Here is a 15,174-nt window from a genome sequence, read left to right as displayed (position 1 = left end):
GTGTAATTTTAGGTCCGATGTAAAGATTCTATTAAATAGTAGATCTGAACTGCACTTTGAATGTAGGTATATGGTATATTTCTTTTTTTCTCATGTGCCCCAAAACTTGTCATGTAGAAGGCACTGTTATATGATCTGGTGTTAATGAAGTGCTTGGAATACCTGAGAATAGTGCGTAACCCTACACTGAACTTAGATTCATTCACCAAGGATATGAATGGTTTTGAAAGAGGTCTTGTGTTTTCCAATGTTACTTTTTACCCAAGGAACAGCACATCCCTGCTTTTTCTGAGTTTTATTTGAGGGCTATCCAGTGATTACAAACCTTATCCAGGAAACCGATGAGAGCAGTCGACAGGTATTCTTTAAGTCATTTGTATGTTAATGCACTTCAACATTTATCGCTCCATGGAACCATACTACCCTTGACTAACAACTGGGATTGATTGAACTCTCTGAGATTCTGCATATCTGATTATGGAGTGTGTGTGTCGATATCCAGGCAGTCGAGATATTCTTCAGCAGACTTGTTCAAATGTATAGAAGCAGTCTTTTCTTTAAGCCTCTTATTTCGCGTTATATCTCTGAGAGCCTATACTGTATCTTCTCACTGATAGCACACTTTTCATCTGGTTGGAATTCCCTCGACAGGGCCTACCGACTGCCTTGCCCGTCTCTCACCTTTGTTCTCATTTGCCTGATATGCAGACTGTTGCTGGCATTAAGGTGTCATTCTTTTATACCTCTCTTCTTCATCCCCCCTTAGAGTGGGGGCAGTAGAATAACACCCACGGTATCTCCTGCCTGTCGTAAGAGGCAACTGAAAGGGGCCCCAGGGGCTGTAAACTTTGGAGCATGGGTCGGCAACCACGGGGTCCTTAGCTGAGCCCTGGAATTGCTTCCACTTGTGTCAAGCTCCTCACTTTCATCTATCCTATCCGACCTTCCTTGGTCAACTCTTGTTCTTTTTCGACCCCGACGCTATTAGGTTTACGAGGGCTAGGGAGTCCTTCATTTTCACACCCTGTCATGGCTGTCGTCTTTCTTTGGCCGATACCTTCATTTTTTGAAGTGTCGGATCCGTTTCATTTTTTCTCTCTGATTAGTCTTGTATAGAAGATGGTTGCCTAGTTGTACTTCCTCTTAAAAACAGTAATCACCACTCCAACTCTTCACTCTCAGTATTCCAATATGCAAACTGCTTTTGAAATTGAACTGACAGTTTTATATTTTTCTTATCTTGATTCTTGGACACTTGGACCAGAGTCTCTCCTCTCTCGCATCCTCACCTTGAGCAGCCAAGTATTTAGCCTGCTATTGATTTTGATCCGTTTGTCTGGTGTTCATCTGCTGTTCGCTCTCTGCAGCTCGGCAAGTTCACTGGCACTGGCTTTGCTCAGAGTCATGCCTCTCTTTCTAACTGTGGAAGTGTGTGTTGCTGTTATTACTTGGGTATAGGGCTAGGTGGAAAGTCAGTTACAAGAGCAACAGTTTGGATTCAGAAGTGGAAGGTCAACAGTAGAACCAATTTTCATTCCGGGACAGATCATAGAAAAGAGCTGGGAAAATAAGAAGGATATAGTAATGACTTTATAGACTCAGAACCAGCATACGATAGCATCCCTAGAACAAAAGTTTGAGAAAACCTGTTACACAGGGGCATTGGCAAGGAACTAATAACAATTATAAAAGCAACCCCACTTTTGGCAGCCCTGAAGATGGGTTTTAGTGGTCTCCACTTTCCTTATTAGGCAAATGTTGATGTTGTACCTTAAGACCACGGCCGCTTCCTCCTCCCCACTCCTAGCCCTTTCTTATCCCATCACCACCATAAGTCAGTGTGGCATAAAGCGACTTGTAAAAAAAAAAAAAAAAAAGTGTGAAGACTACAGTGGGTAGCACAGAACGGTTTGGAATTGAAAATGGACTAAAACAAGGGAGTGTGTTGTCACCTTTACTTTTCATAATGTTGATGGATGACATCTTAAAGGCAGTAAGGGAAGATAATAGAGAGGAAAGAATGAATGTCATGGTGTTTGGAAATGAGAATGTGGTCTGGGGAGATGATGAAGAGGAGGTATGACAGCTGAATGTACTGAATAAGAGGATTGAACAATGGGGATTGAGGGTCAACGTGGAAGAGACCAAGACTATGGTAATGAGTAGAGGAAATAAAGAAAAAGGGAGCTATCAAAATTGGAGACAAGGAACTGGAAATAGAGCACGTCAAATACTTGGGAAGTGAACTGACAGAAGATGGAAGGCAATATGAAAATTGGTAGAAGAATACAAGTGGGGAGTACCTTTTACCACCAGGTACTGTGCTTAATATGGAATAAATGTGTACCAATGAAGGGTAAAGAAGTAATGTACAAGGGGTGTTACTTACCTATAATAACACATGCAGCAGCTGAAACCTTGGACAATGACTCGAGGGAGATGAGAGTATAGTACAGGCAGCTGAAATAAAATTCCTGGCAAGGGAACTGTCTATACTGTCGTATTGAAATCGATAATGAAATTTGGTAGAGAGGATGAGGGGTCCATAAGAAAGCAATGTACAGAAATTTAACTGCCATTTTGATCTGTAAGGTCCTGAAATCAATACGGAAATGTTTAATAAAATTGCACCCATGAGCGTATAGCTCGCCGAGGACAGCCCTGGTGACCTTAAGCGACCGGGTTACTGTGAGCTTTCTGCGCTGGCCAATTGACACATGTTCATTTGAAAGAGAAGTCATGAATGCGGTTAATGTTCAAGAGTATGCTTTGTTATTTCTGTAAAAAAAAAAAAGTCTCTTCTTTTCCCGTGAAATAACTTCGGAAGAAAGGGAGATGAGTCGACATGTGATCAAACTAATTGAAAATCATCCCATGGGTGCCAGCATAGTCTCGGAGTCACGTATGGAGAGAAATAGTGAAAGTGATAGTGGAAGCAGTGGCACCTCATCTACATTATCTGAAAGAGAAGGCAGCACGTCATTGCCAGGAACAAGATTCGTTACGGATCCAATTTTGAGCCCCAAATCTGATTCCCGTCAATCCAGTGAAGACACACTGCAGTCGTCATAAAAGGAAAGAAAAATACCACCTAATGAATACATTTTTCTCGTAAAGTATTGATTAGGTGGAATTTTTCTTTCCTTTTATGACGATTGGTAAATGTCAATACGGAAAATGAAATTCATAAATCAAGAAGACACGCTGCAGTCGCATAGCTAATCTAGTACATCAAGCTATGCTTCCAGTCCACAGAAGAAAGTGAAGCGAACTGTAGATCTTGGGTACAAGAGAAAAGCTGTAAATTTATGGTTAAATTAGGTGGGGGGGGGGGGGAGTAAGAAGCAGCTTTCATTAACCTCTGTTCGCAAAAGTTATTGTAAGGTGACGTCACTATGACAACTGTACAGATGGAAGAACCAATTAGAATCTACATTAGTAAGCCCCATTGAACACAGGAAATTGATGTATACAGAATTGTTTTCTCCCTTTACAGAAGCAAGAAGACTGAAGCAGAATGTACGTAGTGAAGACCTGCAAAAGTGGGCGAACTAATTTCAGCACATGTGCTAGTTGAGTCGTTTTAAGAAAAAGTACAGAATAAAAAGTAGGAAAAAATGACTAAATTTGTATCCCGTACGTATCTGCAAGAAGATGAAAAAGATAGTCGCAAAGTAATTTGTGGAAGCGGCTACAGAGTGATTTTTAGACTACACCCCTTCTTCAGAGTGGTTTCATGCGCAAAACGAACTCTGTCATTTGTTGGTGAGAAACATACAGAAACAGTTGTTCAATCAGTTAGTGCACTCACCCGTTTGTACAATTATGCCTACAATTAGTATGGCCGATACTCTCTTCCCAAAATTATTCATTGTACTACAGGAGGCAACTGGAACTTTCTGTCACAGAGTTTGCAGAGAAATGTTTCATGCCAGAAATATAATTGTAACAGCCACAAAATCACGGAAATGGGAAAAAAGGAATTAAAGTATTGGTTCAAAGAATCCTTCCCATTTGCAGAAGAGAAGTGTTTGTTAGTGCTAGATTCCTGGATTATTTGTAGTGATAAGAGCTGTCTTGAAGACATTCCTCCAGGCGACAGTATAGAAATTCTCCTGGCACTACAGGGAAAATACAGTCCTTGGACAAGTTTTTCTTACAGTAAATTAAAATTCTTTCAAGGTCCACCTATTCAATACAATGACTTTTATTGCAGAACCACCTAATATCAAGTGAATAAATGTCACTCGCATAGACAGCATACAACAGCACAAATTGACTTATCCCAGATGTACACAGACTGAACTATGTAACGAACAGCCGGAATTTTAAGAATTTTATATTACAGCAATCAGTTGTAACATAATTTTAACTTATCTCATGTATCACTACAGTAATTGTATTTTATAATGTGTTAAAATGTGTTTTAGATGTTTTAGGACTATATATAATTGTTTAATTTGTACTTAAGGCTGATGATGGCACATAGATGTCGAAACTAGTACCATTTGATATGTGATTGAATCACAATAAAACGTCATTGTATTGAATAGGTGGACCTTGAAAGAATTTAATTTACTCTAAACCCACTTCAATACGGAACCAATGAAATTCATAACTATTAAGTTTTTCTTCCGGCAGTGGAAGGCTTTGTATCGCCCCTTGATAGACGTTGTGCCGACATGTGAAGACTTTCAGTTTGATGTTTATTGGATAAACAGCATACTGAAAATGCAGTCCTTCATTTTCAATTTTCTTCCTCACAGTTCAAGGACATGTTTAAATATTCGTGGTTCGCAACCATTTATACAACAGAGACCTCCCGAGTTCAAAGTGCCTGCAAAGTATTGCTATCCAAGTAAAGAAAACTGTGAAGAACATTGTGGCTACAAGTGCATTTTCATTGTGCATGGTGCCAAAAATATTTGTGTTTTTATCATGCGATTAAAACACTTCATTTATGTTTCACATTCGTTCCGTACAAAGTGACACGTGGCAGCCTGCCAGTTCATCCTCTCTTTTTACAGCACAACTGCAACTCCACTCCGCCGTGTGCAGCGCGAACCAGCAAGAAGCAAGGGTTGTCCAGTAAGCTGCGTTGTTACACGGATTTTGTATAAAGATTTCAAAACCTTCCCGTTCGAAATGTCAGCTAAATTTTTGTACATCGCTATTTTATGAGTCTCCTCATGGTCTTTGCGAAATTTCATTGTCTATATCAATATGACGGTATGAAAAGAGCCAAATGTGCAAAAAACTAAATGACAAACTGGAACTGAACAGAGTGAGGTGGTTTGGACATGTCAAGTGGATGAAAGAAGAAAGACTGCCAAGAGGAGCACTGGAAAGACAGGTGGCACGGAAGAGAGGATGAAGGAGACAAAGATTACGATGGATGTAACTCTGTGAAGAAAAGCATAGGACAACGGAACCTGGAGTAGAATACAGTGTTGTATGAGGAATCGTGGAGAGGCAGGACGAATATTAGCTGGAAAGGGGGAATTGATGATTATGGTGATGAAGACAGCTAGGATAGGTGCTTTGGTATGCTAAGCGAGATGCTATCCAAGCAATTCCCTGAAATTTGGGGGGAAGCTTGTGGAATTACCACATTGACAGTGGTCAGTTTAAGTGTTAAGATTCAAACTCCAGGCCTCCTGAATGGTACACATCAAAGAAAAGTACAATAAGTTCCACCTTTTCAATACATATATATTATGTGACAGTTTTACGTTACAGTTAAACCTTCACATTTTTATACACTCGGGACCGGTTTCGACAGTGTCCCTGTCATCATCAGCCAAGAACAATTAATCGAGGACATTAAACCTTACAATATTTCAGGTATGATATAACAGTAAATATAAAATTATACATTATCTGTCTACAAAAGGTGTGAACATGTCCAAGTAAAAAATCACGATTAAGAAAAATCATGTCCTGTAGGGTGTGCCTTTATAAAAATTTCTGATTAAAATAACGTGTTAAAAATCTGCTATTATATTATAGCTATAGCAGAATATGTTTATAGGTATAAATCTATGAAATTTTGGCACTCAAGACATATAGCTATGTTTGACAAGTTAAAGGTGTTCAAACATTTAGTTAAATGGTGTTCCACTTAAAATATGTAATGCAGTTCAGCTGAGGTTGTAGTAAATATGTTTGTAGGCTTGATTTTGGTATTTTTAACACTCGAAACATATAGCCATGTGTGACAAGTTAAAAGTTGATAAAACATTTAGTTAATGATGTTCCACTTAAAATATATGGTAAAGTTCAGCTGAGGCTACAACTTGGACTTGAGGAGCAGATGATTATATAAAATATCAATATAAGTAGAAATGAACAATTTAAATGGGTCACTGCTTGTTGATGATGATCAGCAAGTCCTATTAAACAAATATACGTGTCGACATGTGGTTGTATATCATCTTGTTGAGAAGTAATAAAAGTCCTGGCTGAAATGGTGCTTGTAGATCTTATATTGTAGGTTGTGATCATATAAATTGATTAGAAGGGATCCTGATCCAAGTCGGAACCTATAAGAAATAAAACGCGATATAAAGTTACCGTATTTGAGAAACGAAAGGGAGTTAAATTTCGCGAAGTATTGGTAAATGAGAAACTCACCTCAGGTGCCAAGTTGATGGTAGACGGAACGTAGTGGAACTGACAGGCTGAAAAGAGACGATGCCTAGAAGGGAGCAGAGAAGGGCGGAGTTACTGAGTTAGGGGAAGGAGGCAACACGGTAGAGGCGGGACTGTGATCAGGTGGGCGCGTGCGATGGTAGGGGAAATATGTAAGCATGTTGTGTATTGTTTTGAAGATGGATCGGTTTTTTGGTATTTTAAGAGTGTTCATTATTTTGATAAAAGTGTCAAAAAGTATTGTAGGTTTTTCGGAGAGATCGTTAAGGTTAAAATTTGGGTTATTGTATTGATCAAGTGAGATGTAGAATTGTTCGGTGAAATCGAGTATGGGGCCTTTATTTATTATTTCAATGATGTCTATGTCGTTATTCATACCATAAAATGCATTTAATGTCCCAATGTCGAAATCAGACCTTAACAAAGAATTAAATACCATACGCAATATCGCAGCTCATAATGGATACAACAAGAATTTTATAGAAAATATAATCAGCAAATTCAGACATCGCCCAAAATCGAACCTAATTAAAGAAGCTACTAAATCGAAATCTTTTTCAACCTTTACCTACAACCGTAATATTTACAAAATTACAAATATATTTAAGAAACAGAAGATTAACATCTCCTTTAAAACTAATAACAGAAATCTAGATATCCTATACAATTCTAACTCAATCAATACCTCTAACCCTTCTGATAAATCAGGCGTTTACAGATTCCACTGTAACGACTGTCTTAGCACCTACCTTGGACAGACCGGTAGATCGTTCAAAATTAGATATACTGAACACGTAAATGCGATAAAATACAAAAAATTTTCCGCAATAGGCCAACATATACATGATTATAAACATAAATTTTATGGTATGAATAACGACATAGACATCATTGAAATAATAAATAAAGGCCCCATACTCGATTTCACCGAACAATTCTACATCTCACTTGATCAATACAATAACCCAAATTTTAACCTTAACGATCTCTCCGAAAAACCTACAATACTTTTTGACACTTTTATCAAAATAATGAACACTCTTAAAATACCAAAAAACCGATCCATCTTCAAAACAATACACAACATGCTTACATATTTCCCCTACCATCGCACGCGCCCACCTGATCACAGTCCCGCCTCTACCGTGTTGCCTCCTTCCCCTAACTCAGTAACTCCGCCCTTCTCTGCTCCCTTCTAGGCATCGTCTCTTTTCAGCCTGTCAGTTCCACTACGTTCCGTCTACCATCAACTTGGCACCTGAGGTGAGTTTCTCATTTACCAATACTTCGCGAAATTTAACTCCCTTTCGTTTCTCAAATACGGTAACTTTATATCGCGTTTTATTTCTTATAGGTTCCGACTTGGATCAGGATCCCTTCTAATCAATTTATATGATCACAACCTACAATATAAGATCTACAAGCACCATTTCAGCCAGGACTTTTATTACTTCTCAACAAGATGATATACAACCACATGTCGACACGTATATTTGTTTAATAGGACTTGCTGATCATCATCAACAAGCAGTGACCCATTTAAATTGTTCATTTCTACTTATATTGATATTTTATATAATCATCTGCTCCTCAAGTCCAAGTTGTAGCCTCAGCTGAACTTTACCATATATTTTAAGTGGAACATCATTAACTAAATGTTTTATCAACTTTTAACTTGTCACACATGGCTATATGTTTCGAGTGTTAAAAATACCAAAATCAAGCCTACAAACATATTTACTACAACCTCAGCTGAACTGCATTACATATTTTAAGTGGAACACCATTTAACTAAATGTTTGAACACCTTTAACTTGTCAAACATAGCTATATGTCTTGAGTGCCAAAATTTCATAGATTTATACCTATAAACATATTCTGCTATAGCTATAATATAATAGCAGATTTTTAACACGTTATTTTAATCAGAAATTTTTATAAAGGCACACCCTACAGGACATGATTTTTCTTAATCGTGATTTTTTACTTGGACATGTTCACACCTTTTGTAGACAGATAATGTATAATTTTATATTTACTGTTATATCATACCTGAAATATTGTAAGGTTTAATGTCCTCGATTAATTGTTCTTGGCTGATGATGACAGGGACACTGTCGAAACCGGTCCCGAGTGTATAAAAATGTGAAGGTTTAACTGTAACGTAAAACTGTCACATAATATATATGTATTGAAAAGGTGGAACTTATTGTACTTTTCTTTGATGTGAATTCTGCTTCAATACGGAACCCAAATATGAAGTTCTTAACTTTAAATCCTGAATGGTACCATGAATAAACGTCTTAACCGAAGAATTAAGGAAAAATGCTCAGAACACGGTACCTAACTTAAGAACATCAGTCTTGGAATGCCACAGAACAAATTGGTAGACCTTCAAGATTTCACACAATGTTTTAGGAGCTTCGCTTTGCGATGCAGTGGCTGGTGAATGCTGGGTTCAGTGAAACAGAGTAAAAACATGCAGATGATGTAACTCTGCTCAGACTCTCATTCTGCCATCTGTCTTCACTCTGTTAATGTGTCGGCAGCTCTACTTGCGCCCGCTGCTGGGCAATGTCCACTAGAATACACATCAAACCTAAAAAGTCTGTAGTGATCCTTATAGCGCCTGAAATAGATAACTTTGAGGAAATTTTTCCTAAATCAGTGTACAGAGGCATGGTTATTACGATTTTATTTATATTAATTTAAAAAAGAGGGTGTTAACTTGAGATTTATTGTGAGAAAGTCTAACAATGAATAGTTGATGGTAAGACAGCAGATCAAAGTTAAATTTATATCATACTCCCATCATTACAATCAGTTGCTTTGCATTTTTCTGTATGGTTCTTCATTCTCTGTATTTGGTGTTCTAACTCCTACGCAGATTTCTTGCACTTTACCGCTCTCATTTTGTATCTCATCAAATGAGAGTCTAGCAGAAGCATTATCACTATCACATAGACCTGTGTAAGTGCCTTCTAGGTCAGTTGGAATAGATAGCTATCTAAGTCCCCAACAGACTATGGGCAGTCACAGTGGTGCTGGTGATTGTTTTAAGAGGAAGTACAACTAGGCAAGGACAAGTACAGTGTGGCAGTCCTCTTCCCAGTCATCATGGTGAGAGGTTGTAGTTTTATGCAGGTTGAGGATAAGTCATGGAAACTCTACTTACTCTTACTTCCTGAGGAGAGTTCGACACCCACTCCTGTGTGTTAATGTGGAGCCATTGTCGGCCCACTTCCTTACCGAGTATGTGGATGTCTCTGATCTTGGACGAAAACTCATCCACATGGAAACACTTGCTGTCATACTACTTAATGAAAAGACTGCTGTTGATACCTGCATTTGCTTTATATGTGAAAGTGGTCTTTTTAAGGATTTCTGAATTAAAGTCCCAGCTAATGCATGACAACAAAACACCCCTTTGAAATTACTTTCTCATAAAGATCCACAAAAAATTGTATGGAATCTAGATGGAATTTCTTTAAGGATTAATGGCAATACTAGAGGCATACCAGTTGTTGATAAAGAAAATGTTATATTTAAATATTCTCAAATTGAAGTTCAGCCTGCCGTGTGGTTAGGGTCACCCAGCTGTAAGCTTGCATTCAAATTCCACCATGCGGCTCTGAAGGTGGTTTTCCATGGTTTCCCATTTTCGCACCAGGCAAGTGCTGGGGCTGTACCTTAATTAAGGCTACAACCGCTACCTTCCCAATCCTAGCCATTTTCCATCCCTCCATAGCCAAAAGTACCTATTTTCATGTCTTTAGTTTTTGAGATGCAAAGAATTAAACTAATTTTTCAATTCATTCACCCCCCCCCCCCCCAAGTGGATTTTCTGAAGACAAAAGAATACGTGTTTCTTTACTTTGAAAGAAAATTCCAAATACAAATTTTCACGTCCTTTACATCATTTTGAGATATAAGGATCCCCACAAATAGGATTAAACCACTTTTACAGTCCTTTTCACCCCTCCTAACAAAATATACATGTTTTCTTTGTTTCGGAAATGCAGAACATCACTCCTTGGCTTGGATTTCACATGTAACTAGATCCTGTGGTTGTGATCACAATATCATCAGACACGTAAAAATGTGAATGAATATCTGTATTTTGTTGTGCAGATGTTCTTTAAGATCTTGGAAAGCCAGCAATGTAGAGTTGTAATGTTTAAACGAATGGCAGCTACCTCAACCAGGTTTTGAACCTACTGTGTTGGGAAGAGAAAATGAGTAACCGGCATAGTTGAGGTCATGCAATTCTTGTTGAATAAATAAATTTATAAACCACCTGAAAAAAGAAAAATCATAACAGAGTTATATTGAAAAAACAAACATGTTAATTTAATGTAATTATGTTGTATCTTTTTTCAGGTAGTTTATAAATTGTATATTCACCAGATGAGTTGGCCATGCGGTTAGGGGCGCGCAGCACTGAACTCGCATCCGGGAGATAATGGGTTCAAATCCCACTGTCGGCAGCCCTGAAGATGGTTTTTCGTGGTTTCGTATTTTCACGCCAGCAAAATCTGGGCCTGTTCCTTAATTAAGGCCACGGCTACCTCCTTCCCATTCTATGGCGTTTCCTGTCCCAGCGTTGCCATAAGACTTATCTGTGTCGGTGCAACGTAAAGCAAATAGCAATAAAAAAAAAAATTAGAATTAGTTTTGGCAGACTGAAGAACCTAACAGTCATTTGAACACATTGGGGGATAGGCCCTGAGGATTCTCGTAGTTTCTCGGCTGACTGTATGTGACTGTTACAAGAATTCTCGGTTTTATGGACCTCGTGTTTCCTTGATCACTGCTATAATCTGGTGGCAAAATTGTTTTAAACATTGTAGTCATGGAATAAATAGTATAAGGCGACTATTGCTCCATCATCTTCTTTTCTTTAAACCTTCTTAACAAAATAGTATCAGAAATGTCAAGCTATTCCTTGGAGTTTTGGTGCAACTGTCATCTGAGCGCAGCGCGTACAGTTGTTAACAGATATGGATATTTGTGATGAATTATGTACAGACCAGTAGTCAGATGCACCTAGAGACTGAATTAGATATATCTAATTATGTGAGTGATTCTGACGGTGCTTTTGGTCCTATGTCAAATTGTGGAAAACAAGTGTGTTGGAATACAGCAGTGACTCAGATGCACATAAGTCGAGTATAGATAGCACTTCAGCGTGTAGTAGGTATAGATAAAGTCAGGAACTTCTGAAAAGATAGTCCAGTTCTTAATTTAAAAGTTTGAGGTCGATATCTAGAATAGTTTTCGCATTACATGAGTTTGAGTTCAGCCTTGTAAATATTTTATCGCAAGCTTGAACTATCCGGCCAATAGAGGGGAGTAGCGTCCGTTCGGATCCAGTCACCAGTGTGTTAAAATTTTTTTAAAAAATCTGTAACATTTCTTATTGCAACTCAGTGAGTGTTTAAAAAAATATCATTGTTTGTTCTGTGTTCCAGTAGGTTTGACATCCAGAATGGCGAGTCGTTTGTTATCATCGACGCTGCGGCAAGCGCAGCGAATGCAAACCGCCAGTATCACTAGCAGGGCGAAGATAGGAAATCGCGAGGTGGTTGGTTTTGGTTTTAATGGTCAACCCAACTATGTTGATAGGGTGGATTTTCCCATGCCAGCAATCCGCTTCAAGGAAAATTCTCCTGACATTCAGGTAAGTTGGCTGTTGATTTATTTTAACAAAATAGTCAAGACGCTATGACTACATCTGTGAATGACACAGTTTTGAAATAATCCTCTTAAGTTGTATTGTAGACACAACCATTGGTATTCTTTTTAACGGTATAGGCTTAAAGTATATTTTTCTTTTACAGGTGTGAACTAATTTGTTTATAATGTCTATGATTTGCAGGTAATATTTCTGAAGGAATGTAAACCAAATACCATGTGAGTAAACAGTAAGCTTTGTTCATGTTGTAGGCTCTGCGAGAGAAGGAAAAGGGAGACTGGCGGAAACTAAATCTGGAGGAGAAGAAAGCCCTGTACCGAGCCAGCTTCTGCCAAACCTTTGCAGAGATGAAGGCACCTACGGGGGAATGGAAGTCTGTGATCGGCCTCTCACTTATTGCTATTTCACTGTCTATGTGGATATTCATGGGAATGAAGTTATTTGGTAGGTATCCCACTTCAGGGACGAGCACTATTAACTTCTTTTTTCTTAAATTGTAAAATTTTGTCATTAAGTATTCCCATATGCTCAAAAGTTCATTAATGTAAGAACTCTTCTTTTGCCCAGCACACGCATTGAACAGATCGTTTCCTTAACATGATATATTGCATAAGACCATTTTCATGTTTTTTGCCCGTATTGAACTTAATATTAGTTACAATTTCTTGTTATTATATCCACCTATTCAATACATGAAATGTTTGTCTCTAAAAGGACATTTACCACAATACAAACATTAAATGGGACATGTTTCACTCGTTATGTCTAGCATTTTCAGCCGTACGTATAACATTAGAAGTAAGAACACGAAGAATAAAGGTCTCTGTACTGCAACAAGCACAACTAGGCACTAAAGTGTGACATGAAAAGGGACATACCGTATTCATCCATAACGTTGCAATAAACAGCACACCAATATCTATATAACAAACATTCCTGTCCCTTTTTACTACGCTTAAAAATAAACAGACCAGTAAAAATTAGCCGATTCAACATTGGTTTGGGGATCGGTGAAGACTAAAAATACGATGCATACAATGGATTACAAACCTCCAATGTTCTATTTTTAATAACGGTGTAATTCTCATCCAACGAGAACACATCGCAAGTTTAACTTTTTTAATTTGTATGAACATTTTATACTTTGAGGTGTTAGAAAGAATTTTTTGGCCAAATCTTACAATTTTTTATTGACATATTACTATGACTTGGACATAAACTTCTAGTGAATGACGTATAGTCTATTAATGACCCATGTTGATAGTTAGTCCTTCATGTTTACTTTTTTATATAGTAATGAATGATTGTATAATAATAATAATAATAATAATAATAATGCCCGGGAAGGGGTGAATGGTTAATTTAACAAAAATGGATAATCCTTACTACTAATTTTAATGGACTTTAAGCTACATAAAATATGTAACGTTTAACCTTAAAATGCAGTGCATTAAACCCTCTTTAAGACCAAAATGTAGTCAAAGCTACAATAGATACTGAATACAGTGAAACCTCGATTCTCTGTTTTTGAAGGGACCACGGAAAAATAACGTACAACACGGGAAAACGAAAAATCCAGGAATGAATGAACCATAAACTATTGAAATAACATAAACTATTTGGCTAAACATCACAAAAATGAAATATGTATACTTATAATCTTACAAACACCCTTAAACCAAACCAAACTACAGCCCCAATGGCCTTCCGCCTACCAAGCGATCGCTGCTTGGTCCGAAGGCGTGCAGATTACAAGGTGACGCATGGACAATGTGACGAATCCTCTTGGCCGTTATTCCTGGCTTTGTAGACCGGGGTCGTCATATCACCATTAAATAGCTCCTGAATTAAAGGTAATCGTGGAATGAGTGAACCTGGAACCAGCCCTCATATCCGGGTAAAAATGCCTGACCTGGTCGGGAATCGAACCGGGCCCTGCGGGTGAGAGGCAAACAAGTTACACTGCGGGGCCGGCTTCAAACATTAATTACCAGTACGCGACTTACAAATCTTGTAACTTTACATTCACTTTTACCGGGAAAACTTTGTCAGTTTCTTCTGAAAACCTGAAAACTTTGAAAAATCCAACAGCTGTAACGCCAAGCCAAACAGTCGACCACAAGTAGTTTTAAATTCTCTGATCTAATAAAATTAAACACATTAGATACAAAAGCGAAATCCCCTTTTTTTAAAAATCTTCCATTGTCATTTAGTCATAAGTATACTGTTCGTAATCAATTTATGGAAATCTTTTACCGCGTAAATTAGGCCTACATAGACATTTAAAGGTTATGTTGAACTCGAGAATTTCGATTCCTTCCTGAAAGCCTAGTGACTATACAGTGCCCTGAGGGAAGTGCCGAAAACCTGATCGGCTATACACTCGAAAAAAGTAAAAATAAACCTGTAAACCTGGACAGAATGTAGACGTTTTGCAAGTACGAACATTTGACGAAACTCGTTCAGTCTTGAAGTAGAGCTGCCGGAATGCGCTCTGTGTCCTTCCAATTGTTGTCGACACTCTCTTGCTTTATGATTTCCGACGATTCTCTAAACAGTACCACCCGAATGCGAAGTTAAGATGGTCCCTTATGCAAGTTCACCGCTGATCGCATTTCCAGTACAGTAGGCTACTTCCTCGAATTACCTCAATGACGGAAAGTTTACGCAAGACCCGTAAGTACGACGTAGCTGTCCTATCCTGAGATAGGCCTGCAGTTTCTTGAAAAACACGTGATCGAGGATTTAACGTTGATGGGCCTGAAATTTCTGGATGCTTGATCTGGGAAATAGTTTCTTCAAGGAACGGATAATGCAGGATTTTTACC

At 38.2% G+C, this 15,174-nt stretch overlaps 1 protein-coding gene across 3 annotated transcripts in view; it reads left to right on the top strand.

The window, feature by feature from the left end:
* The window catches only part of LOC136875723 (cytochrome c oxidase subunit 4 isoform 1, mitochondrial), a 60,143-nt gene that overhangs the window by 20,281 nt on the left and 24,688 nt on the right, over positions 1-15,174 (top strand). For 2 of the 3 annotated variants that reach the window (XM_067149294.1, XM_067149295.1), the window contains exons 2-3: positions 12,123-12,331; positions 12,598-12,790. In XM_067149294.1, coding sequence (XP_067005395.1) covers positions 12,140-12,331; positions 12,598-12,790 — 385 coding nt within the window. In that variant the 5' untranslated portion in view covers positions 12,123-12,139. The remainder of the gene's footprint in view (positions 1-12,122; positions 12,332-12,597; positions 12,791-15,174) is intronic. The other variant, XM_067149293.1, reaches the window with a different exon arrangement.

The sequence above is a fragment of the Anabrus simplex genome, chromosome 6 (genome assembly GCF_040414725.1).
Source record: "Anabrus simplex isolate iqAnaSimp1 chromosome 6, ASM4041472v1, whole genome shotgun sequence".
NCBI lineage: Eukaryota > Metazoa > Arthropoda > Insecta > Orthoptera > Tettigoniidae > Anabrus > Anabrus simplex.
Note: the sequence above shows the minus strand (reverse complement) of the source record. Positions and strands in the feature narration are given on the sequence as shown.